This window comes from Tubulanus polymorphus, chromosome 4 (genome assembly GCF_964204645.1).
Source record: "Tubulanus polymorphus chromosome 4, tnTubPoly1.2, whole genome shotgun sequence".
Taxonomy (NCBI): Eukaryota; Metazoa; Nemertea; class Palaeonemertea; order Tubulaniformes; family Tubulanidae; genus Tubulanus; species Tubulanus polymorphus.
This window is the reverse complement of record NC_134028.1, coordinates 18,160,247-18,185,906: the sequence shown is the minus strand read 5'-3', so window position 1 is coordinate 18,185,906 and position 25,660 is coordinate 18,160,247. Positions and strand designations below refer to the sequence as shown.

At 36.2% G+C, this 25,660-nt stretch overlaps 1 protein-coding gene across 1 annotated transcript in view; it reads right to left on the bottom strand.

Moving 5' to 3' along the window:
• LOC141904355 (cadherin-23-like) overlaps positions 1-25,660 on the bottom strand; it is a 159,342-nt gene that overhangs the window by 117,719 nt on the left and 15,963 nt on the right. The window contains exons 2-3 of the mRNA XM_074792940.1: positions 21,194-21,355; positions 4,256-4,417 (exon numbers count right to left, since the gene is read on the bottom strand). Of these exons, the coding sequence (XP_074649041.1) occupies positions 4,256-4,417; positions 21,194-21,355 (324 nt within the window). The remainder of the gene's footprint in view (positions 1-4,255; positions 4,418-21,193; positions 21,356-25,660) is intronic.

Sequence of the window (25,660 nt, the reverse complement as noted above, 5' to 3'; positions counted from 1 at the left end):
TTCGCTATTGCCTGCATAAGAGATAGTATGCATTAGATAGAAGGACATTTGAACTATATTGGAGTAAAATAGCAGCTTTAGAAGTGGCCAAGGTCGGTCGCTGTAGCCCGTGCGCATACATCGGTAGATTTTTATTGTCAAAATTGATATGTTCGCAATGATTGATTAGAAAGTTCCAAAGAAAAACTCAGCTTCGTTCGGAAGATATTTTGTACCAAAGGAAGGAAGTTTTATATGCGAAAGTCCATAAAAATTACAACAGAGTCCTTTGGTCGCAGCATAGCTAATAAAGCAGTACTGTTTAGATGGATCTCAGAGTTGTTCTTTCATTGTTCCTCCATTCAAGTGACCATTATCTCCTGCCCCCTGGGCAGAATTGGTTCGATCAATCTGGATATTTGTATTTCTGATAATCACCTGGTGAACAATCTGTAGTACTCATTGATACTTTTTGTGGAGGAAAACTATGTTTCATGTATAGTCAACCTAGCTAAATTCGAACTACCTAAAACATATAACAAGAGCCCCAAGGGGCACAATGGCCAGACTGTCAGATTTGCTTTTTATAAATGATGTAATCTGTGGGTTATATTTATCAATATACACTCCCTGCTCATTATCATTTACATAGTAAAATCGTGTGTTAACACAGACAGCAGGAACGAATGTAATATAGAAATACTAAGTTATTGTATTGTTCAACGCCCCCTAGTGGCCATAAAAAAACCAATGAGCTTGAAACTCACCTCGATCATAGAACATGTCATGAGCTACAACTTTCCAATTGATTATAGTATCAAAATATGCTTAAGTATCAATTATGATGTGGAAAAACTTTTTTTCCACCTACGAATGAGTACTGATGACCCCAAGATTGCTGCCAAGTGCGTCATAATTGCCTGGTCAAAAATACCCTCTCGGATATAAAAGATCCCTTTCCAAAGAATACCCATTACAAATTGCAATGAAACATGGCGCACCATTAGAAAGCTACAGTACTCAGAATTCAGGCCAAAATTGACATTTTTGGGAACAAAAAAGGTCACAGTACGGCCATCTTGAGTCCGATCGACTCAATTTTTCTCATGCCGATGGGCCCTCGGGGGATACAAATATATACGAATGATCAAGGTTATTGATAAAAGTGTCTTCAAAATTTCCCTCGAAAACTTCAAAAATGTGTAAAAAGTGCTGATTTTGGCGAACAACAATGGCTGCCAGTCGGCCATCTTGAATCTGACAGGGCCAGTTTTTGGCCTGAAGATGTGTCTAGGGTAGATACAAGTACAAAACAAATATCAAGACATTACCTTGAAGCGTCTTAAAAACTTTGGAACTAACACGAACTATCTAGATGGTTATCTCTCGACCTCAATAGCTTCAAGACCCATCTCAAAACAACTTTGTTCCATGCAGCATACCATTAACTCTCGGAAAGCGAATTGTATTTAACATTTTTTGGCAGAATAAAATTTGATTGAATTTGCAATTCGGGCACATGGCTAATTAGCATATCAAGGTCATACACCCGATTTGGTAAAACCTTTTTTTCGCGAACCTTGCGCAATTGTCAAGGATGAATTTTCTGTAGAGCAAATAAAAATTCCTCCCAAACACCAAATCAACTAAAGATTTCATAGAAATCGATCTTGAAATACAATTTTAAATCTTAAAATAAAACCCGGAAGTAAAACAGTAGACGATACCGCGGATTCACGTGAACACCTGATTTCTGTAAACGAAATGTTGGTTGTGACAAAATTGTTCAGACGGTTTTAGGTGGTAATAAGTACGGAAACGTAACGACCATGGTCGACTTATTCGATGAAATCAGGCCTATGTGATATCCAAATTTTGACTTTTTTATTCTCCAGACCTCCCTGATATAGAAATAAAAAATTTTGGTGGTACGAAAGTGCAATCACAGCGCCGACGGGGACAGAGCCGTGTCAGAGATCGGCGGAGTAAAAATTGAGGTGGACGAACACGAAGAAGTAGGCTATTGCGCTACTTGAATCACGAAAACTCCTGGCGCGGCCCCCGACGCTTTTCGTTGATTAAGTAATACAAATATCATGCAATGGGTTTTCACAATCTACCGCTGGTATTTACCGGATTTCAATATCACTCCAAAATTCAAAGAAACCTCGAAATATCGAACCAGAACACTTCCGGTAGATATCCGCGGCTGCCCAACCGGGAAACTTATTTGTTTCAATAGATATTGATAGGATCCATCATCTTCACCCGTCAAGGGATTCGAACCCACTAAGCTAAAGCCATGCCAGAATCGGGTCGGGCCAATCACAGTGCTTGTAACAAACCACATTAGGCTTCTGTGGAATTTCCCAGTAAATGGGCCAATCAGCGAACACGTAGCGAACGCGGAAGTATTGTCGCGTGTTGATACATGACGTCATGCGCAAAAGCGCCAGTAATGAAATCGCAATAATTCACGTGAACAGCTGCTGATATTTTCAGATAAACCAATCACAGGGAAGACACAACTTCCTGATTGGCTGATAAAAATTGAAATTTTCCCGATTTAACTTTCGTGAAAAATGCAGAAAACATTTTTATGAGACCCTATTTCAAAATTCTGCTCGCTACGATTCCGAGAATGGATTACGCTTAAATACGTGATTTGTTCGAATATGCCCTCACTTGGCAAGCAAAAGAGCCTTTTGTGTGGAAACCATGTCATTTAAATTTGCTCCATTTGTATAGTAATAGGCTCAGCCTACGGCTGGCCTAAAAATGGAAGGTCCCAATTTTTCCTCCATTATTCCCTTTAATTTTCATTAGATAATTCGTAGTTCATAATTAGTAAATTGTAGCCATATCCCCTAACTACGGTCCCTTTTCTGAAAAACAATTGAAAATGCGACGAGTAATTCCTATCACGAATTTATAGATTGATTGTTAATTCTACGAATTCTACTTAATTCTTAGAAAATATGAATTCCGTTAATCCGAAAAAACCCACGGTCTTAAGAGATATGCATTAGGTGAAGTTAACTGTATAATTTGTATAATTTCTACTAATCATATTTTTTGTCCATATTGATTTTTCCAGTTGCTTTTCTACAAAGGTTCGATATACACTGGCTTTTCAAGGTGATAAGATTCAAAAAGGACCATGGGTCCAGTAGGATCAACTGAGTAGGTTTAAGTTTTGACCACAAAAATCTGTTTGTTCTTGGATTTGCACTTACGTATAATCAGCTGATAAAGATGAAATCACCATAGTGCACTGTGTAGTAAGCATGATCTTAGTTCATATACGTGGTAATGGGTTTTCCCAAAGAGTCACATGGTTGAACATTTCTCTATAATGATGTCACTGGGAAAGCCCTTTTAGAGGGATTTCCAATAGTGCCCTTGTGAAGGGCTTTCCCTGTGATGTCATAAAACTAGGTCAAGCATCGATTAGTAGAATGAGAAATAATTTATTGAAATTTTGAACATTTTCTCCCAGTACTTCCAAACAGCTTAGAGCTGATGGACGAAACCGGCCATATCAATTCCACCATCTATTTTCTACCTTCTACAAAATATCAGCTGTGTATATCCAGTGGTTACAATTTGTGCCACCAAGAGCTAACAAAAAGTTACTCTCAGGACCATTCTATAAGGATCAACACAGTTGATCCTAATAACACTGGAGCAGGTTAACTACACCTTCGAAGGTGTCAAGCTGAACTTAAAGAAAACTGTGAAGTATCTTGGGATTGACCTATAATGTGATCTCTCATGGAAATCTCATGTCAACTGGACAACGAAGAAGGGGATGAACATGCTGTGACCTATCTGATTACATACAGCACTTTGAGCAGCTTAGCTGGATTTAGCGCTATATAAGATCCTTTATTATTATTATTAAATGTGTTGAGTGTAAGTCCTCCACTTGAACAAACATCTCTCTAAGCCCTCTTGTATAATCAGATACAGCTACACACGGTATTCAAAACTTCTCTTTTGCAAATATCAATACGTAATATTTCCATACTCCGATGCTATGGATCGAAATTTCAAGATTTTCCTCAAAATTTCAATTCTCAATAAAAAATGATAGAAAGTCATTTCTGGACATTTCTTAATACTGAATATTGCATTAGGAGATTTGCAAAGAAGCAAAGAACTTTTGTTTAAATGTTGAGGTACCATCAGAAGAAAAATACATATAACAGTAAAATATTTTTAATATGAAGAATTATCTTAATATGAAGATACATCAGTTCAAAAGGTTCCCTACCTGAACTTGAATAATTTTATATCCAATAGGCCGTGTTTCTGACACTGATGCAGTATAATTTGTTTCATCGAACATTGGATCATTGTCATTGATGTCAGTCAGTTGTATCGTAACTGTAGCTGTTGATTCTCGATTGGGTGGATTTTTCTCTCTAGCAATCACCTAGTTAACAGAAATTCAGGTATATAATGAATGGCACTTGATCCTTATCAGAATTTATCCTTAACAAATGCATCAGTTCTCGAATGATGTCCATGCAAACACACTGCAACTTACCATGTAATGAATTTTTCTATCATACTCGATATCCGTTTACTTGTATGTATTTTTATATGCAAATTAGAAGTGTGTAACAAAAGCCCTAAGGGGCAATTTGGCTAGCCTGTCAGCATTTAACAAAATAAAAATAAATTGCCCATGGGCAAAGTGTGGTTTACCTTGAAAGCTAGAGGTTGTTTGGAGTAAGGGCATTGTTTGAAAAATCTTTTTAATTCATGACTTCAAAGTTCTAGAAGTTTATATTGTATTTTATCTTTCTTAAAGAATTATCTTGTAGTAAAATAAGAACAAAGATATCCATTTGGTTACGGTCCACGTCCAAAAGTTTGTAGGGTACAGGTAGGCGTGGCAAGGAAATTATTTTAAATTTTCAAAAAAAATATGTTTCACAATATGAAACAAATATTCAATTAAGGCCATCCCAAAATAATTGTCTGCCGTAACACCAACTCAACTTTTCAGGATGAGTCGGTAGGTAAGAAAAAATTTTTTTTGCTTAATTTTTGGGCAAAAAAAACAAATTTATCAACTTTTTACATGGAAACAATATCGCAAAAATCATCTACTTTGTACACGGGAAATTTGTCTTATAGCGTAGATTTCGAGAATTATTCTAAAATTATAACTTCGTCCAGAGCGTCATCTCTGTGTTAAAATTGAAACAGTATATTGAATATGTGCGTGGTTTTACGATACCAGCTTTGATATAGTCACTATGAGTGGCAGCTTATTGGAACACTGCCAGTTTCCTGGAAACCTTGCCACATTGACAAGGTATGTTTTCACACGATGCACACTTGAAATTCAAACATATATAATATGTAGCTCATACGTAGGCAGTGGGTCGGTCGGCCGTTTTTATCAAAAATAAAATTTATTTCAATGAATCCCAGAAAAAAAGTTTTCACTCGGTACCTTTGAAATCGGGTCGGTCGGGTTACGGCAAACACACCATTAATATGGGATGGCCTAAAATTCATATGATGTCACATATCAGAGGGTGGCTGAATATTGGGTCATGGAAACCTCTTCCAATGTTGGCCTCGGAAGTTAAAATACCGGTACAGAAGAAATCGGTTATTAGATCGTTTAAATCCTGGAATTTATGACTACAATATTCAGACCTCGACCTATACTTTTAGTTTGCTGCTTAATATTTTCAGGTCACAAGAAATTAAAATTTATTACAAATTCTATCAAACAGAAAACACAGCGCTCATCTTCTGCAACGATTATTCAATTCAGCCTATTTTCATGTCAAACGCGCACGCGTTACAGCATCACCTTGAGTAGTGTACTGTACGAGCTTGTGTGTGTGTGTGTCGTGTAGCACTCTGGGTGCACAGGTGGAGGCCTCATAAGTGAATGTTTGCTTACACTTCAATGTCAATCAAAACAATCACCGGGTATTAAAATGAAACAATACCTATGGCGGATGTGTGAAATAATTACATCCTCACCAGCAATGAGCATTTAAAATGAAAATAAAGTGCACTTTAAGAGCACTTTAATGGGTAAAGTACACTCCGAGTGTACTCATTGAGTGCACTTTTGTAAAATTAGTGCACTTTATGATAGGGAAAGTGCACTTTTGAAAATAGTGCACTCAATAAGTGTACTCTTTGAGTGTGCTTTTGTAAAATTAGTGTACTTTATGATAGGGAAAGTGCACTTTTGAAAATAGTACACTCAATAAGTGTACTCGTTGAGTGTGCTTTTGTAAAATTAGTGCACTTCATCACAAGGAAAGTGCACTTTACAAAATATTTTACTCAATAAGTGTACTCATTGAGTCTTTTTTTCATAAAAGGCACTTTGTTACAAGGAAAGTATACTTCACTGGTAAATGAACTGAAAGTGCCCTTATAGATTTCCGAATTGAACTGAAATGGAGTATTCTGTCACATGTGTACTCAGCTAGGTCCTTACAGCGAAAATAGAGGAATATAATAAGACAATTAATTTCATTTATCAAACCAATAACTACATTTCTTTATTGAAATTTCAAAAGAAAACCACACAATCATATATATTCCTATTTTCTAATTTCAAAATAAATATTTCCAATTGAAAACAACATATGAATCAAGCAATCAAGACATACAGGTTCTTTCAAAGGATTATATTAAATCAAGCCTAATAACATTCATTATGCGTTTACATTTATTTCACTTAATGAAAATGATTACACTTAAAAAGTCACATCAGTAATGACAAAATAAAAATCATGTTCCGCTAGTACCACGTAAATAGCAGCACTGATCATACAAATTTTAAATAAGGAGTAAATTACCTTCTACAACTCTCAATTAAATCCACTTTATATGACAGTGGATATACAGCTGAAGTTAAAGAAATGCAGTGTGTACTTAAGTCAAACAAGAATTACCACCATGGCTCGAAATATCTATTAGCCCGGCCAGTAGCATAAAAGTTGGTTAGAGTTAACCAATGAATAGTTGACATGGTGCCAAATGAATCCACCATTTATCTTTCCCACAAATTTTGATCTACTGGCCCCAGGGGTATACGGTAAAAATGTCCCAGTCTATCATTACTAACTTGGTAATGTAGTTAATTTCACCAGAGACCAAACTTGGTAATACATTCTAATTATCATTTTAACATTTTAGAACAAATAATGGCTCACTTTGATCGAATTATTTGTATAATAGATTTTAAAATCTTAATTTGACGTCTTAATTGATGTAACTGTGCATTTACTTGATAACTTGTCATAATTTTCTACATAAATGATATGTAATTTAGCAACTGCACATTCAATTCAATAGTAAAATCTTCTTAAATTCGACGTATCATGTATTGAGTTCACATGTTCTGATAGGCAAAACTACTAATTAATGGCAATTAATTTTTACTACTAATTAATTTTTAGGCCTATTATTCTCATGTCCATACAACGACAGCCTTGTTGGGGAACTAGTAATCACTCCAGTGGTACATCTTACAGGTAAAAATGAGGCAATCTTTTAAATGTATCCCGGAATAAGAATAGTTATCTAAATTTTAAATCATTTTATATACAGAATCATAAGTACAGTTTAGGCCACACCAAAAGAAAACCCTGTTTCTCGGCCCGACCGACCCGATATTTCCCCATTTCAAATAATCATTTTCAGAATAAAATATAATCGCCTACCGACCATTTTTCAAAATTTTAGGTGAAATAACTTTTTTCAAAAATATATATGTGGCCGACCGACTACCAAACTCCTTTCTCACCAAATCATGATGTCAGCACTGAGATCAATCATAAGAACATTTTATTATCTCGGATTTAAAATTTGATTCTGGAAATGGCGCAGCCATGCTCAGACAACTTTGCTAATCAGACTTTGATGGCGACGTTGGATTGTAAAATTCCAGGAATTCCGTGAAATATGTTCAAAATATAGTTTTTTTATAGTTCATTGTACAAACATTGCAATTTCCTTTTATTATTGTGGTCTACTAGTTGTTAATCATGTTCCTGACTAAAAATTCAGTCCAGTAAAAATTATTTACGGCAACCTACCCACTGATAGAATAAACGATTTTTTCTTCTATAAAAAGAAAAAATCTCTACCTACCTACCCATTTTGGTGATTGCCCTACCCAGGAACAGGAACAGAAACAGGATTTTCTTTTGGTGTGGCTTTAGAACTTGGTGTCAGACAGCTTGATGACATGACCACTGAGAAACTTACATTGGGTGACATGTTTGAGTGAAAATCAATAAAATAGATGGACAATGACTTGAACTGATTACTGTGAAAACTTATTGAATTATAGTCTGAAATATCTATATTATCACATCTAGCTAATTATAGCATAAGCCTATAAAGCATGGTGATAATGCATATCATCCATTTAGAAAATAAGTAAATACTATCAATAGATGAATATTTCAATATCAAATTGAAAATAGGCCTAAACTACATCATAATTCATGTGACTTATGCATGTGGAATGTAAATTATGTTGATAAAGATTTAATTGATCAATTAAATAAATCTTTATCAACATAACTTTGATACATTTAATGATATACCAATGAACCTCGTATCACGTTTTGTTGTTGAAGTATATACATATATGACAAATGTCTTGATTGGGTTGAAGGCTAAACAATCAATAAAAAGTATTCAATAAGGGGTCCATAAAAATGTATGACTCAAAATTTGATAAACACTTGACCAGTTTTTAGCTATTTACTACATGCAAAAATTCCTCAAAATGTGTAAAAAGTACGATTTTGGCAAACAACGAATGGACAGACAAAAAGTGAACGCAATAGCCCGATGGGACTTAAGTCCCAAGTGGGCTAAAGATATGTAAAAAGTCCTGACTAAGTCAAACAAATAGATAGCGAGTTGGCTATCAAGTGAATCTGGTTGGACCAGTTTTTGGGCTGATTATACAACGAGCAATCTGATTGGTACCAGAAGTTTTCGTGCAGCAAAGCTGCGCATGTACCTGCGCACCAGGTCTAGTGTTGCAAGGGTTCGTGCCGTGGCTGAGTGTACCAATGCCTTCAGGTTCGAATCCTTGCCGAGGGAGGATGATCCATTGAAGCATCTTCATAATTCCCAAAATAACTTGATTCCGTCCACAGATGGAAGGACGAAAAGTGAACGCAATAGCCCGCTGGGACTTAAGTCCAAGTGGGCTAAAAATAAGCCTGTCAATCACACTCAACATCATTTGGCAATGGAATGTATGCATAATTAAATCTAGTTTCGAAAAACGAAGGAAGAAAGATACATTTCCTCCCAATTTGGTCTGGGGACAAAGCTTTTAGCTGCCCTTCTTCATCACCCATGAGTATATAATTACCAATAGTGCCACAGTCTGCGTCTCATTTCGAATACTTTTTAACATTTATATGACTGCCTAGAAATAATGTATAAGTTTCACATCCACAATCTACAATGCACTGGCAGGTTGGTGCAATTTTGACAATGTTTTGAATTTTAAAAACATTATTACCATGTAAAACATACGAATTGCATCGTCTCTTATTTTCATCATAAGATGCAGTACTATACAATCTACCGCCATATGTACAGCGATTAAAGAAATGTGCAACATCTTTCTCAAACTGAAAATCTAAAAATCTCTCTATAGCTGACTTTTGAATACCATTGAGATTGGTGGTTTTACAAGCACCAAAGAAGGTTGTATTATTATTAGTGTCATGATTTTTGACAAGGGGGTATCCTCTCAATAGGTCATTATAAAATTTCAAAACAGATGCACTAGTTTCATCCCTTAAACACCTACTTGAAAGCCTGCTAATAAATTTTAACAATATGAAAGATCGTGTTATTTGTGAATGGACTCCTTGAGTACCATGAATGAAACTCTTCAGTTTCCCCGCAAACCCTTCAAATACAAATGATGATGTAGACCATAAAGGTCCACATCGCCTAACACAGTCGGGCAAATGAAGAGCAAGATGTGTATTAAAAGTCAATAAATTTCTATGATAAAGATCTGGAATATTCAAAATGAATTTTTTTATCATAATGTCTGCTTGGCTGATATGAACTTCTGAAATTGAAGTACCATTCAATAAAGTAATACCCGAGACAAATAAAAGCCAATGACTAAGGTAGACATTTGGTAAAATACCAGATAAAATGACAGGGGAATATAAAAGAAATGCTCAGAATTCATTTCCCTTCCAAAATTTCCTCTCGACAAGACTCCGAGGCAAGCGAGTGACCTCCATTGGAGGCGGTTATCGATTTGAATAATCTTGTTTCCAATATAGTACTCAGCATTTGCGGTCTCGCACCACTCAGCCAAGAATTTTCTGATAACGCCTAAACAAATACTGTGTAAATATTCACCTGTGAAACTTTCTATCAGGTTGAAAGATGGCAGCAAAATCAAATCTGAGGGTCCTTTGACACCAAACACTGCACGGCCAGATTCGATTGCTTCCGTCGCATGGGCAACTGTATCAAGTGGATAACATAAAGGGGGCAGCGGGTAGTTAAGTGGGTAAATTCTGGCATTGCCATTATCTACTGCGCGTTCCCCTTCATGAAGGCAGTATGGGTAACCGTAAAAACCATTATACTGCTTAAAATTCTGCAGCATTGCTCTGGCAGGCGAATCACAGGAACAGAGAAGATTTACAATTTTAGTATTGTGATTTCTACCATTTTGGTCAACCCAATCAAGACCTTCTGTCTCCAATGAAATACTTTCATCAACAAAACGTTTTAAGAAATTTCCATTCATTACTGGTTTTTCAGTGCCAAACCAAAGACCATACAATAAAACATGTTTTTTCTGTATCTTAGGAGGGAGTTCATTGATTGTACACTGAATAGGCCAAATACTAAATTTACTAGATTTGAAAATTGGAACACCATCTGCATTCCATAGTAAAGAAATGCTATCTAACTGATGGAGAACAGGTATTGTTTGGAGAACAGGTATCTCCATCAATTAGATCACAATAATTTTCATTGTTAGTGTGTTCAGCTTTATAACGTAAAACTTCGTCCATCAAGTTTTCTTCAATAAAAAGTTCTCTCAACTGCGTCGCAAGGGGAAGATATATGTAAAAATTACCCGACTTAAGGGAATCATCCTCATTAAAAGTAGTTCCACACTGGTCACAAATTTCGCCGGTGTCCACACCTTGTGGTCCTATATATTGGCTACACTGCCCGCAGAAGAAATGAACTTCGCATAGTTCTTGCAGATTAAGCGCTCGTTGAAACTGCTTCAAAAACAGAAACTTAGTCCACGTAATGTTACATCGCTCAGGCAACAAATTTTGAATTAGTAACAAAAGGTCACGAAGACCAACACCGGATATCTTATGCCGTAACGTGTATGAAAGTATTAGTAGCGCCGATTCGCCGACTGTTATGCTCGCTCCCTTGTAGAGAGGCATATCAAACTCCCCATTCTATAAAAATGAAAAAAAAAAAGAATTAAATCATTGTAGTTGGGCACTTTATCAGTTCGAGAAAATGGTCGATAATCACATACCTCAAGGTTTTCATCATTAATTGGATTTACAACAGGCTGATCAATCACTGGATTTTCATCAAGCTAAATCAAAAGAAATCATAATGTTCTTATTTCATTTTCAAGTTTAATATTTCTACTTTTTACAATAAATAAAGACCAGTCAATATAATCCCACCATCTATTGCTTGATTACAAAAAGGGTGTTCCAGTTAACAGAGGCCAATATCACAAGAATGGGCATTTTCACCCTTACTTTATATGTAACAATTACCACAACACTACACAGTCAGCCCCGCTTAAGCCGTCATGGAATTTGTCGTAACATGATTCGTATAATTATTTTGATCTATTTTTTTCTTCTTTATACCTTATAAAACTATACTATGTATATAAGTTGCATTTTCACATAAGTCGCATTAATTTTAAAAGTTCAAATCGTGAGATTTCATTAGAAAATTTGGTGTTGACTGTAATTGCTACTAAAATCTTAGTACTGTCGGCCTATGTACATATTATCACTAAACTTACACCAAACTCTCGATTTTGCTCTGCATAATTATCATGATTTTGTAACTCTTCGATCACATGGAATATTTCACCAATCTCGGGCATCATTTTCTGAAAAAGTATAATAAAAAGGTAACACATTTATAACTTACAAGTATTGATACTTTAAATCACAAATAGAAGCATCTCGAATGTAAAGTAGTGCTGACTTACACATTGATCACTTGAAAATGCATTACATTCATTATCAACATCACAGGATATTGATGGTTCTTCTTGACATTCTTCATCTTGAACAGCCTCAGAAGATGATTGTGTCAGTTGTTGCAAGGATGAGGAAGGACTTTTTTCTATAAAAAAATAAATTAAAGCAATTTGAGAATAAAGCAACATTTTAACTTCACTGAATTCATGTCTTGTACTAAGCACAGACAAAGTTTAAGAGAAATATCCCCAAACAGTTTGGCAAAATGTCCATTTCCCTTAGCGTATTTCAAATTACAAAGCCATCATTCAACTTTTCAAGAACCTTTTGACCCTTTTCAGTGTTACCAGACAAGATCGTTTCCGTACCATAGGCCCTTCCAAAGCATGTAGCACGCTTGGGTTCGGAATGCTTAGTTGGCAAGAAAATATTTAAAAATTACCACTACTGTCTGTCACACATGCTCTCCGCGCAGCCTTTTGGTCCGTCATTTTGTTTATAATCAATTTATCTGTTAATATTATGCATCAATTTGTTCAATAACCAATTTGCATTCACCAATAAATCATGAATTGGTCTGTGTTCTCATCTATCAGCGATAGTTTACCTAGCATATGCTCGCGTAATGCTGATAAACGGCTTTTGCCGCCTGTAACGTGGCGCCACCTACATTTTGTTATGATAATGGATAGGTGATGACATCATAGCCACGTTTCCAAGCGTCCACGGAGCGGTTTTTTTGCATTATGCAAGCGTGAACTATCGCTCATAAATTAAAAAACGACTTTAGTAATAATCGTTTATTAGACGAAGTACACTACAAATGGCAGAAAATTTCTGGATATTTTTTGAACATGTTTTTTGAAAGTTTCTATTTCGTGAAATCTGGACCTATCTGGTAGTCTGGCAATATTTTTTTTTTTAAATAATGCAGTGGACCTCATGCAGTAGTTAGGCTTAACTAAAGAAATCTAAATTACCTGATTCATGTTCCTGTTCATCCTCCTGCTGCTGCTGTTGTTGTTGTTGGCTTCTTCGCCATTTAGTGGTACGAGGCATATCACATACAGTGACATCTTCATCACTTCCATGATTGTCATGGGGCTCTAGGAAACGTTTATACATCGCACAGCGCAGATTGTGCACTTCGGATTCGGATCCGACGTAAGGTTTTTCGCAGAAACTATAAACTATTTAATAATGTGCCATAGCTTTGTGCCATTTGCAGTACACGTTTCGATAAACGATGCGGAAGTGGTAAACCGTAATAGTTGGATATGGACTTATAAGTAAAACGCGTAACTGCGAACTTTGAGACATATCGGTCAACTTTTTCATATTTTATCCGGAGAAGGCTATTGCGGCGAATCTTGAAATGGATGGTTGCGTATAATCTCATTTTTAATGATTTGAAAACCTCACATTTCCCTGATTTTTCCTGTAAACAAACACAGTCAATAACTAATTGAATTGAATTTGCTGGGTGGCGCTGATCTCACACACTCGCGCGTGGCTTCTTTTCTGAATAAACACAAAAGGCGTTCACATTTGCCGGTAAAAGTCATTGTTCGATACACACAATGGCTTCTTTTAAGTTGAAATACGCATTATTCGATTTCGTTGATGAATGTTGTTGCGAAATAGGTGAAACCAGCTCAATCATCAACTTTGAGGACATTAAAAACGATATTGGTTCAAATTGGCCCATTCATCGAGAGGTTCTCGTCGCATGGAAAAAGGGGAAAAACAGCGGGAAGTTTAAAGCGAAAATACTACAATTTGCCGGTGAGTTAAAGAAATAATTGTTACTTCAAATATATAAGCCATAGGCCTAATAACTGGTTATAGTGCCACACAGACGGTAAGATCAGTGCAAATCCGCTCCTCCTTAGGCCTATATTAATATCACTGTTTCAGAGTCAAAATGTCATCCTCAATTCAGTACATTGGTTTAAAAGTAGATTTTTAGAAATCTGAAGTGAAGATTTGTTTTATTGTTGAATATTTGCTGAAACAACGTTTCATAAACGACTCAATTTGAGGAAGAAAAATCAAAATTTCTTGTCAATTTCAACAAACTTGTCAGACAACCCCAGTGTTAACCCCAGTGACAGTTGACAACATTTTTTATTAGTTTTTATGTACTGATTACCCTCACATCGTTTCAGCAAATACTCAACGATCCAATATGGCGTCCTATCAAAAAATCGTCAAGATTCTTGAGATGAAAACCTGGTAAAAATCTACTTTCTAGTGAAGATGACATAAAATGAATCAGTGCATTGGATTCCGTTATATTGATATTTGTTATTCAGTAGATTGCATCGATCGCGAGAGGCGTGGATCTGGCACTTTTACCAAATATAGATGTCGAATTTAGTTTTTAATTTTAATGCAATAATGACAATACGTAAAAAAACCTACTTTTTGCATTAACGCTGCATTGAACCCTTGGTTTTATGATGCCTTGTTAAATGCTACATGTTGTTTTTAACAAAAAAAGGGTTAACTTAGTCATCCAGGATACTGGATAGGCTAGTCTGAATAACAGAAGTTGTTACTGTCCTGGGTTGGGGAACGGCAGTGGCGGTTAGGTACTAGACTATGGATAGGCTGGTTTAATAGCAATAATGGCATTTTTCAGTCAGGAGAGAAGATCTGGTTCTAACAAGAGAGCAGTTGTTGAAGGACCAAATTGAGGAAGGTGATATCCAGATAGTGTATAAAACACCGGCTAAAAGAAAGGTCATCGCCAAGACTTGGAGTAGTTCAGAAGAAGATATAGGCCTACCGGTATGCAATCAAATTAAATAATTTACCTATTGATTTTCTTCACGTTTAAATTTTTTGCTCAATTTATACTATAGGACACCAATGAGAAAAAAAGAAAGAAAGTTAAGACAACCACAGCAGCAAAGCAACATGCTAACTTGACGCTTGAAAAGTTCAAGCAAATGAAAAATGAAACTCCGGTAAGACCCACTTTCAACTGAGTTGCAATGAAATTCAATTCTTTGCTATTTGGTTTATTGTAAGAGATGTGATTCATGGAATAAGTTTATTTGATAGGTTTTGAAGACGCTTGTAGGTATTGTTTTGATATTTGGTTTGTGCATGATCTGATGTAATTTGATTTGATTTGTGTATACCCTAGACACACACTGGCTTGGTCAGAATCAAGATGGCCACCTGGCAGCAATTGTTTGCTGAAATTAGCACTAATAACACATTTCAAAATTCTTAAGGAAATATTTGAAGACACTTCAATCAGTATCTTGATCTTTGGCATATGTTTACATCCCTATCAGCAAAATTTGGCTGGTAGGACGCAAGATGGCAGTCCTTTATGGACCCAAACAGGTGATTAGCAGTTATGCAAAATCCGTATAATGTCTAATTCATTGAAAAAACCGTGGCCCCTAGAGATACAAATTGAGCGATGTTGACTGTATTTTTTGTGAAACTATGAAATACATAACATGATGTAATTCTTAACATTTGCGTGATATCCTATAGAACTTGGATGTCATCCAAGTTCTATAGGATATCACGCAAATTTTTACGGTCCCAAGAAATCAGATTTTTGGATTTCTGAGACCTGTAGCTTCATTATGGTTTGTAATTTTTTGTCATTGAAATTCATGATGGTTATTCTTTGAAAAGGTTTTTTAGGAAGAGCTTTAATTTTACAGTCTTGATATTTGATAATAAATACCACTGTCATAGAATAGGCCTACATCTCTTCTCATGGAATTTGGGATTACCAAGTTTTTGCTTGGGGAGAGTAGAATATTGAATTATTACACAATTAACATTGGTACCTGTGCATATTTTGTAACCACAATCGATTGCAAAAGTGTATCTTATGGCATCATTGTGGTGTCTTTCAAGGTGATGTCTTGAAATAATCAGATTTTTTAACATTTCAAACTGTTTACCAATTTGGCATGGTCTCCTTGGACCCTATTTAGCATACCAGTTAGGCATAGACCCTGAAACCTGGCATCTACTATAGATTTTCAACATTATTATTTCAGACAAAAAAAGATACAATAGCTTTGGAAGAGGAGATAAAAAACCTAAAACAACAACTAGGTTATGCCGAAAAACGAATCGAAAAGCTCATAGAGGCTAACCTCTATTTACAAGAACGTAAGTATTTTCTATTGTTGGTTCTAATTTAGTGATTTCATAATTTTGAACGATGATGTGTGCTTTCTATCAGCATTTTGCTTTTTAGGATTACCAGTTAGAATTATGGAAATGCTTCCTAATGTTATTAGGGACAAATTGAACATTACGGTTGAGTGTGGATGTCAAAAGGAAAGTAAGTCTTTGAAATAACACAATCTTATAGTATGAATATATCGATTGATATGAGAAGAAATGCAATTTTTCACCGTTCTTGCAGATAAAATTCAGAAAGATGTACGACCTATCAATCATAGTGGTCGTGATTATGACAATGGCGATGATGATGATGAACAAGTTTCTAGTTTTGCGCCTGTAGATAGGGATGAACAGAATGATGAGGTTTTTAAAATTACATTTACATTGTGTACTCTATTTCTACATTTTATGTTGATAAAAATAATAAACTATGAATTTTCCTTTGTAATTTAGGTCAGTCAAGAAGCTTTTCTTTCGCCGGTACGTACACTTGTCCCTTAATCTAGAACAAATACGAGAGTCTAGAATGTTTTAACGTTATTTTCAATAATTTTTAGATTCTCAAACCATCTTCAGAATCTGCTGTCAATAGGAAAGTCCTATTTCCCACAACAGTAAGTTTGTATTTCAACATTTTGAGTTTATTACTTTATAATAGTAGAATATCAATTACTCATCACAGTCATTGTCACTGAGCGTGCCGCGGTCATGCTACATATTTTCCTCCCAGTTAAGTCTAAACGCAGTCAATTACAAAATTGTAGCTAGCATATGATACAATCTATGATTTTGGTGAGTTTCAAGGTAATTGGTTTCAATATATGTTCCCCAGGGGAATTGAACATTGAAATTGTCAGATTGTCGAGCATTTGAAACCACTTCCCACGTGAGCATGTTTAACTGGAACCCTAGTTTTAAATAGTAAATACATCATTCATATTTTCAGCCAAAAACCACAAATATTGATCCAAGTCCCGGAATGGTAAGCTATGATTAAATAAAAATGGCTGTCATCGTCGAATTGTCAAATATTCCTGTAAAAACTTTTTCTCATTCTTTCCTTTTCAGCAGATGACCGATTTGGGGAATGGGGTATTAGTAAAGAAGTCGTCCCTTGACTCCTGCAGTCGGAAGTCATACAGTATTTTTACTGGCGATGTCATGGTGGCAGTATTTGGCACGCGATGTCTTCAGACACACGTACTGAAGGGTATTGGGCATTCAATTAAGACAGCTCTGTCACCAACAAAAGTTCAAGCGATTGAGAGTAAGTCTGAAGTTACTATTTGGTAAACGAGCAACTTTATACAGTTGCCTAAAACTTGGATTAAAACCAATAAAAATTTGATGCAAAATTGTGAACCTAAAAGAAGACAGGGACAGTAAACCTTGCCAAACTCCCAACAAATTGGGCCCCATTTTCATTCAGCGACCAAGCAATTCATTCATTACACAATAATGATGTAAATGCATGATGGATTTCAATCTGGTAATTTTTACAAAAGTATTTCACTGCATCGCGAAGAGGGGTGTTGAGAAATAGTTGCACAGAGTTTTTAGTAGAAGCAGACTCTCCTCATTTTACCCTGCAGTGATCAGCTATTTGGAAATCTGCTGCTGAATTTCACTTGGCCCTAGCTTTGATTTCATTATAGGATTTCTTTCACCATTTATCATCTTCAGGGTGGGCAAGAAGAATATTGGGATGCCTAAATCGTATAGTGTTTTAACATCCTGTTAATAAAATCTTATGATGTATTGTTTCAGATTATGTTAGTAGACAATTCCCTGCCGCTGAACAAAGCAAAATTAGAGCAGCGATGCGGAAGAAACTCAATAACATCAAGAGTCGGAATAAACCTGTTAATTGAAATATGAAAAATATAGAGAAAGTAGTACATAATCGAACGTGAGACTATTCTGGCTTTTTTAAGGTTTTCAGGAAGGATTTTCATGCAAGGAAGTGCACTTGGAATAAGATAAAATGGATAAGATGGAATATGAAAGTGCACTTTCAGAGTTCATTCCATTTGTAGTGTACTTAAAATGTACTTTTAAAGTGCGCTTTTGAGTGTACTCAAAGTGCACTCCAAAGCGCACTGAATTGAAACAAAGCGCACTCCAATAAAAGTGCACTTTTATTGAAAAGTGCACTTTAAGTGCACTTTTATTGAAGTGCACTTTGTTTCAATTCAGTGCGCTTTGGAGTGCACTTTGAGTACACTCAAAAGCGCACTTTAAAAGTGCACTTAAAGTACACTTTATTATCATAAGGGGTACATCGACGGAGGTTCACCATGTCTTCAATCGCATCGATTATACGTCGTTTAAGCCGAGAACCAATGCAACAAATGCTCACATAAAAAAACGTACCGCGATTTTACATGAATTTGCTCAATGCCAACCTCATATCGCTGACAAAGGTAAACCAATGATGCATTCTGTGCGTGATATATTTGTCAAAATAAACTCCCAGAGTCAACCTATAATCTACACAAAACAATAAGTAGCACAGACAGCGACTGGAGCAGGCAGGAAAAATACCTCAGATAAATCTTTTCCCTTGGTCTTATTGATTTGAATGTTGAATAGAATTGAATTTTCTAAAATTTGCTCAATAAAACAAAATTGAATTGGGTTTGTTGTTTTATTTGTTCAATAATATAAAATTTAATTGGATACCATTTCGCAGAACATAATTTGATTGAACTTGCAGTTTGAGCACATGGCTAATTAGCATATCGAAATCATCCATCCGATTTGAGAAAAAGCTATTTTTCCTAGACTTTGCAAATGAAAATATTCCCCCATAAAAAAAAAATCAACTAAACACTTCACAGAAAACGATCTCGAAATATAATTTTAAATCTTAAAATAAAAACCGGGCAGTAATACGGTAGACGATACCATGGGTTCACGTGAACCTTGCTGATATCTGCCGCTAAGCCAATCATAGAGGAGTCTTTGCTTTCTGATTGGCTCTTTAAAACAAATATCTTTGCGTTCAGATTTTCGTGAAAAAGCTCATATAGATTTTAACGAGGCCCTTTTTCAAAATTCAGCTTCATAGGATTTGGAAAATGGATAATGCTTTAATGAATGATTTATATGATAAATATATGCTCAGTTGCACAGTTAAAGAGCCTTTACTCTGGAAACTAGTCATTTTTTAAATTCACTCCATTTGTATAGTAATAGGCTCAGCCTAAGGCTGGCCCTAAAAATCATTTGGCACATTCAAACACACTTTTATCATTAATTTTCAGGAAAATTCTCATTAGTAGAACATAGAACTATCCTTAGAACTAATAAGTCCGGCAAGGTAAACTTGTCACTAAAGGGTCTTCCTGCAACAGGACATCTGTAGCAAATTGGATGTTGTGATGGAAAGCAAATGCAGTTAATGAGGAATCTCTGACTAAACATTGTACATGTAGGTCATCATATATTCATGCCATAAACAGGGATCATAATCGGATGTAAAAAAAATAGCGGAGATAAAATCATGAAATTTTAAGGAATGAATTAGTATCATCAAATTGTGTAAATGTGCAGTGCCCTAGATGCACACTGTGCCTTAGATTGAACTACACAAAATCAACGATAAAATCACTTAACCCTTTCAGTGCTGTCTGATCAATACCCTATAGTGCTGGAGATAATTTGAAAAATCTTGAAAAATTCTGCCCTAGTGAGTTGAATAACGGGAATACCACTAAAGTGCGTCTACACAGCGGTGCAGTTTATCGTTACTAACTAACATTACATTTTGTTTGACAGGTGCTGCCATTTTTCAATAGAGATAAAAACTAATTACTAATTACATCAATACACCACACTGCGGTGTACTTTACAGCCATTTTCATTGTTTACCACCATTTACAGAGCTGCTAGTTGGTTGCGCCACCTATGACACGTGTATTTTCTGTCTGTTTCAAGTACCATAAATCCACAATGTTCTCATTTCACTGCAGCCAGTACAACTCCGATATAGACTGGCATGTATAGATTTTCCGTGGATCACGTTGTTTAAGAATGCTATATGTTATAATGTTTATAGCCGTAGTAGGCTATTGCGCAATATACCGGCGATCGACAAAAAACCAATCCACCAAGACGCTTTCACGGTCTGATTGAGTTGTCTATGTCCATGACAAGAAGGACCCACAACCTACCCCCCCCCCCCAAATATCTAAATGGATTTACACAGATCTCAGAACCCGAACTGACAAATATCGGATTTCCATTAAAAATTGGAAGATTATGATCCCTGCATAAAACCAAGGATAGGTAAAATTTAGATATTTTCCTATTCAAAGAGTTCATACAAATCTAATTATGATAATTTGCTTTTTGCTTGTAGTTAATCGGGTATCGTGTTTGTGACGTAAGGAGAACAGATATTTGGCACAGAACATGAATTTGTTGATATAATAGATAATTTAAATATCTAAGCCAACGGCCTCCAGAAGGATTCCAACGCGTTGTGTCATTTGATTCTTGATAGAAAAGCTTCTTTTTTTTGCTAAATTCTTATTTGGCAAGTTTTTACTCTATTTATCTTTTCTCCAAGTCTGAGTGTGCTTCTTTTATGCTGTTTAAGTAATGGGTAGAAACTTACTTAATTGTACACCCACATGGTGCAAAGTGATAGGAATCTCGGGTCATTGTAGCTACCCCACAATGTGAATAAGAATTACTATGCATTCTTTAAAATTGCATAAACTACTGAAAACTTGTTGTTCTACAAATCAAATGCAATATAAGAGCATTGAACCAACCTTTAAAATCTGTTGACGATATTTAGGAATTTCGTAGTCCAGAGTCTCAGGAAGTAAAACTTTCAAATTCAGAGAAGTTGATCGTGACCCCTCAGAGGGTAGAACTTCAAAGGTGCCATACATATTATTTTCCAGACGTAATGAAAACTTCGAATTTTCACCCTGAAAGAAAAAAAGAGATCCATCGATCTTAATATCCTGGGCGCAAACTGTTGTTTTGATAATAATTTATCTGTTAACTAGTTTAATAGAAGCTTTGCTATTTATGCAAAATAGCTTCATCAGGTGAATGAGTTAAGTCAATGGAGAAACAACAATATCTATAGGCAGAGTGAAACGAATCAGAGAAAACTGAGTGAGCAAAGTCATTACAAACAAATTAGTGAGTGACATAATTGATAAGTGAGCAAGGAGATATATATTTACAGAACAAGAAAATAAGATGAAATATAGCTGCAAAGCAGCGATAACGGGTTTTCTGCACAGTCTTAGAATCCTGTTCAACGGTGGATTTCAACAAAGCATTTGATAAGGCTCAACATCAGCCATTACTAAACAGGCTATTAGGAAACAGTATCAATGATAGGTCGCCCAAATGGCTCAGCAGTTATCTCTGAACGGAAACTTGTAACCGAAATCAACGGAACGCCTCATCTTGGAATGAGACGGTCTAACTAGTGGAGTCACGCAAGGTAGTATCCTGAGTCGTCTTCTGTTTAATGTCCTGACAAATGACATATACAGTAATCCAAAATATACCAGACCGAGTAAATTTCCAAAACGACCATAACACACTGTTCGACCAAAAAACTTAATGTTCCGACAAAACCACGGGTGACAAAACCAAAATTATGAATTGTCGCGGGTGACAAAACCAAAATATTGAATTGTCACGGGCGACAAAACAAAAATAATGAATTGTCGCGGGCGATAAAACCAAAATAATGAATTGTCGGGGGCGATAAAACCAAAATATTGAATTGTCGCGGGCGATAAAACCAAAAAAATGAATTGTCGCGGACGACAAAAACAAAATATTGAATTGTTGCGTGCGACAAAACCAAAATAATGAATTGTCGCGGGCGACAAAACCAAACTAGGGGTCCAGGGACACCATGCTCACTTGGGAAGTGGTTTCAAATGCTCAACAATCTAACAATTTCAATACATAACGCCCTCTAGTGACCATATACAAAAACCAATGACCTTGAAACCCACCACAATCATAGAACATGTCAGCAGCTATGATTTTTTAATCGATTGTGATAACAAAATATGCCTCGTTACCAATTTAATATGGAAATACTAAGTTATTCTACTATTCAACGCCCCCTGGTGACCATATGCGAAACCCAATGACCTTAAAACTCACCCCAATCATAGTACATGTCATGAAATACAACTTTGCAATTGATCATAGTAACAAAATATGCCTAGGTACCAATCTAATAAGGAAATACTAAGCCATTCTATTTTCAACGCCCCCTGGTGACTGTATGGAATAACTAATGTCCTTAAAAACTCACCACAATCATAGACGATGTCATGAACTACAACTTTGCAATTGATCATGGTAACAAAATATGCCTTGGTACAAATATAGCAATACTAAGTTATTGTATTATTCAACGCCCCCTGATGGCCACATACAAAAACCATTGACCTTGAAACTCACCAAAATCATAGAACACGTTATGGGCTACAACTTTCCAATTGAATATAGTAACACAATATGCTTAGGTATCAATTTAATGTGGAAAAACTTTTTCCCACCTACGAATGAGTACTGATGACACCAAGATGGCCGCCAATTGCGTCATAATTGGCTGATCAAAGATACCTGTCCCAGGTATAAAACATCCCTCTCTAAAGAATACCAATCAGCAATTGCAATGAGAAATGGCAAACCAGTAGGAAGCTACGTGACCTAGAATTCTGGCCAAAATTGACATTTTTGGGCACTAAAAAGGTCATAGGACGGCCATCTTGAGTCAGATCGACCCAATTTTCTTATGCTGATGGGCCTTTGGTAGATTCAAATATAAACGAAACATCAAGGTAATTGATCAAAGCGTCTTCAAAATTTCCCACGAAAACTTCGAAAATGTTTAAAAAGTGCTGATTTTGGCAAACAACAATGGCTGCCAGTCGGCCATCTTGAATCTGACAGGGCCAGTTTTTGGGCTGACGATGTGTCTAGGGTAGATACATGTATAAACCAAATATTAAGACATTACCTTGAAGCGTCTTCAAAACTTCCCAAAATAACTGGATTCCGTCTATGGACGGACGGACGGAAGAAAAGCGAACGCAATAGCCCGCTGGGACTAAAGTCCCAAGTGGACTGAAAAACAATTGTCGCAGGCGACAAAACCAAAATATTGAATTTTCGCGGTCGACAAACCCAAACTAATGAATTGTCGCGGGCGACAAAACCAAATCAATGAATTGTCGCGGGCGATAAAACCAAACTAATGAATTGTCGCGGGCGATAAAACCAAAATATTGAATTGCCGCGGGCAATAAAACCAAAATAATGAATCGTCTCGGGCGACAAAAACAAAATATTGAATCGTCGCGGGCGACAAAATAAAAAAAATGAATTGTCGCGGGCGACAAAACCAATATAATGAATTGTCGCGGGCGATAAAACCAAAATAATGAATGGTCTCGGGCGACAAAACCAAAATAATGAATTGTCACGGGTGATAAAAACAAAATATTGAATTGTCGCGGGCGACAAAACCAAAAAAAATTGGCGCGGGCGATAAAAACATAATATAAAGCCAAAATAATGAATTGTCGTGGGCGATAAACCAAAATATTGAATTGTCGCGGGCGATAAAACCAAAATAATGAATTGTCGCGGGCGATAAAACCAAAATAATGAATTATCGCGGACGATAAAACCAAAATATTGAATTGTCGCGGGCGATTAAACCAAAATTATGAATTGTCTCGGGCCAAAAAACCAAAATAATGAATTGTCGCGGGCGGTAAAACCAAACTAATGAATTGTCGCGGGCGATAAAACCAAAATAATTAATTGTCTCGGGCGACAAAAACAAGATATTGAATCGTCGCGGCGGACAAAATCAAAATAATGAATTGTCGCGGGCGACAAAACCAAAATAATGAATTGTCTCGGGCGACAAAAACAAGATATTGAATCGTCGCGGGCGACAAAATCAAAATAATGAATTGTCGTGGGCGACAAAACCAAAATAATAAATTGACGCGGGCGATAAAACCAAAATAATGAATGGTCTCGGGCGACAAAACCAAAATAATGAATTGTCGCGGGCGATAAAAACAAAATATTGAATTGTCGCGGGCGATAAAACCAAAATAATGAATTGTCGCTGGCGACAAAACCAAAATAATGAATTGTCGCGGGCGACAAAACCAAAATGGTTAATTGTCGCGGGCGACAAAACCAAAATGGTTAATTGTCGCGGGTGACAAAACCAAAATAATGAATTGTCGCGGGCGATAAAACCGTAATAATGAATTGTCGCGGGCGATAAAACCAAAATAATGAATTGTCTCAGGCGACAAAATCAAAAAAGAAAATTGTCACGGGCGACAAAAACAAAATATAAAACCAAAATAATGAATTGTCGCGGGCAACAAAACCAAAATAATGAATTGTCGGTGGCGATAAAACCTAAGTAATGAATTGTCGCGGGCGATAAAACCAAAATATTGAATTTTCGCGGGCGACAAAACCAAAATATTGAATTGTCGCGGGCGACAAAACCAAACTAATGAATTGTCGCGGGCGACAAAACCAAACTAATGAATTGTCGCGGGCGATAAAACCAAAATAATGAATTGTCTTGGGCGATAAAAACGAAATATTGAATTGTCGCGGGCAATAAAACCAAAATAATGAATTATCGCGGGCGATAAAACCAAAATATTGAATTGTCGCGGGCGATAAAACCAAAATAATGAATTGTCGCGGGCGACAAAACCAAAATATTGAATTGTCGCGGAATGATGCAATCGTGAGTTGAAATAATACCTGAACAAATCGATGCACAGACATTTACTTTATATATCTACTTGAACAATCGAGCCTACTCAGTAATATACTCAGTTTTTACGAAACCTGGAGTTTTTGTTTCAGAGAAATTTGAGTATCAGTATCCGATGCTATATACTAACGTTAACGTTAGTTATCATCGCTCCGTCATGCTAAGTTATACATTTCATGTCAACCAGTATCTACAGGCAGCTGTACAGTGCGTACACACTATATCTGAATACGAGGCTGGAATAACAGGCTCACTTCACGTAGGTTCATGATGACGAGAAACTCGCAGCTGATCCCCGGAACGACGATGTAGTAACACACGTCGATTCGTCGATGTTTACGGCTCGACAGTGCTTTTAAAATCTAAAGTAGTAAATTTCCAGTGTATCGGTGGTATGATTTGATGAGGAAAATGGGCTATTGTTAAA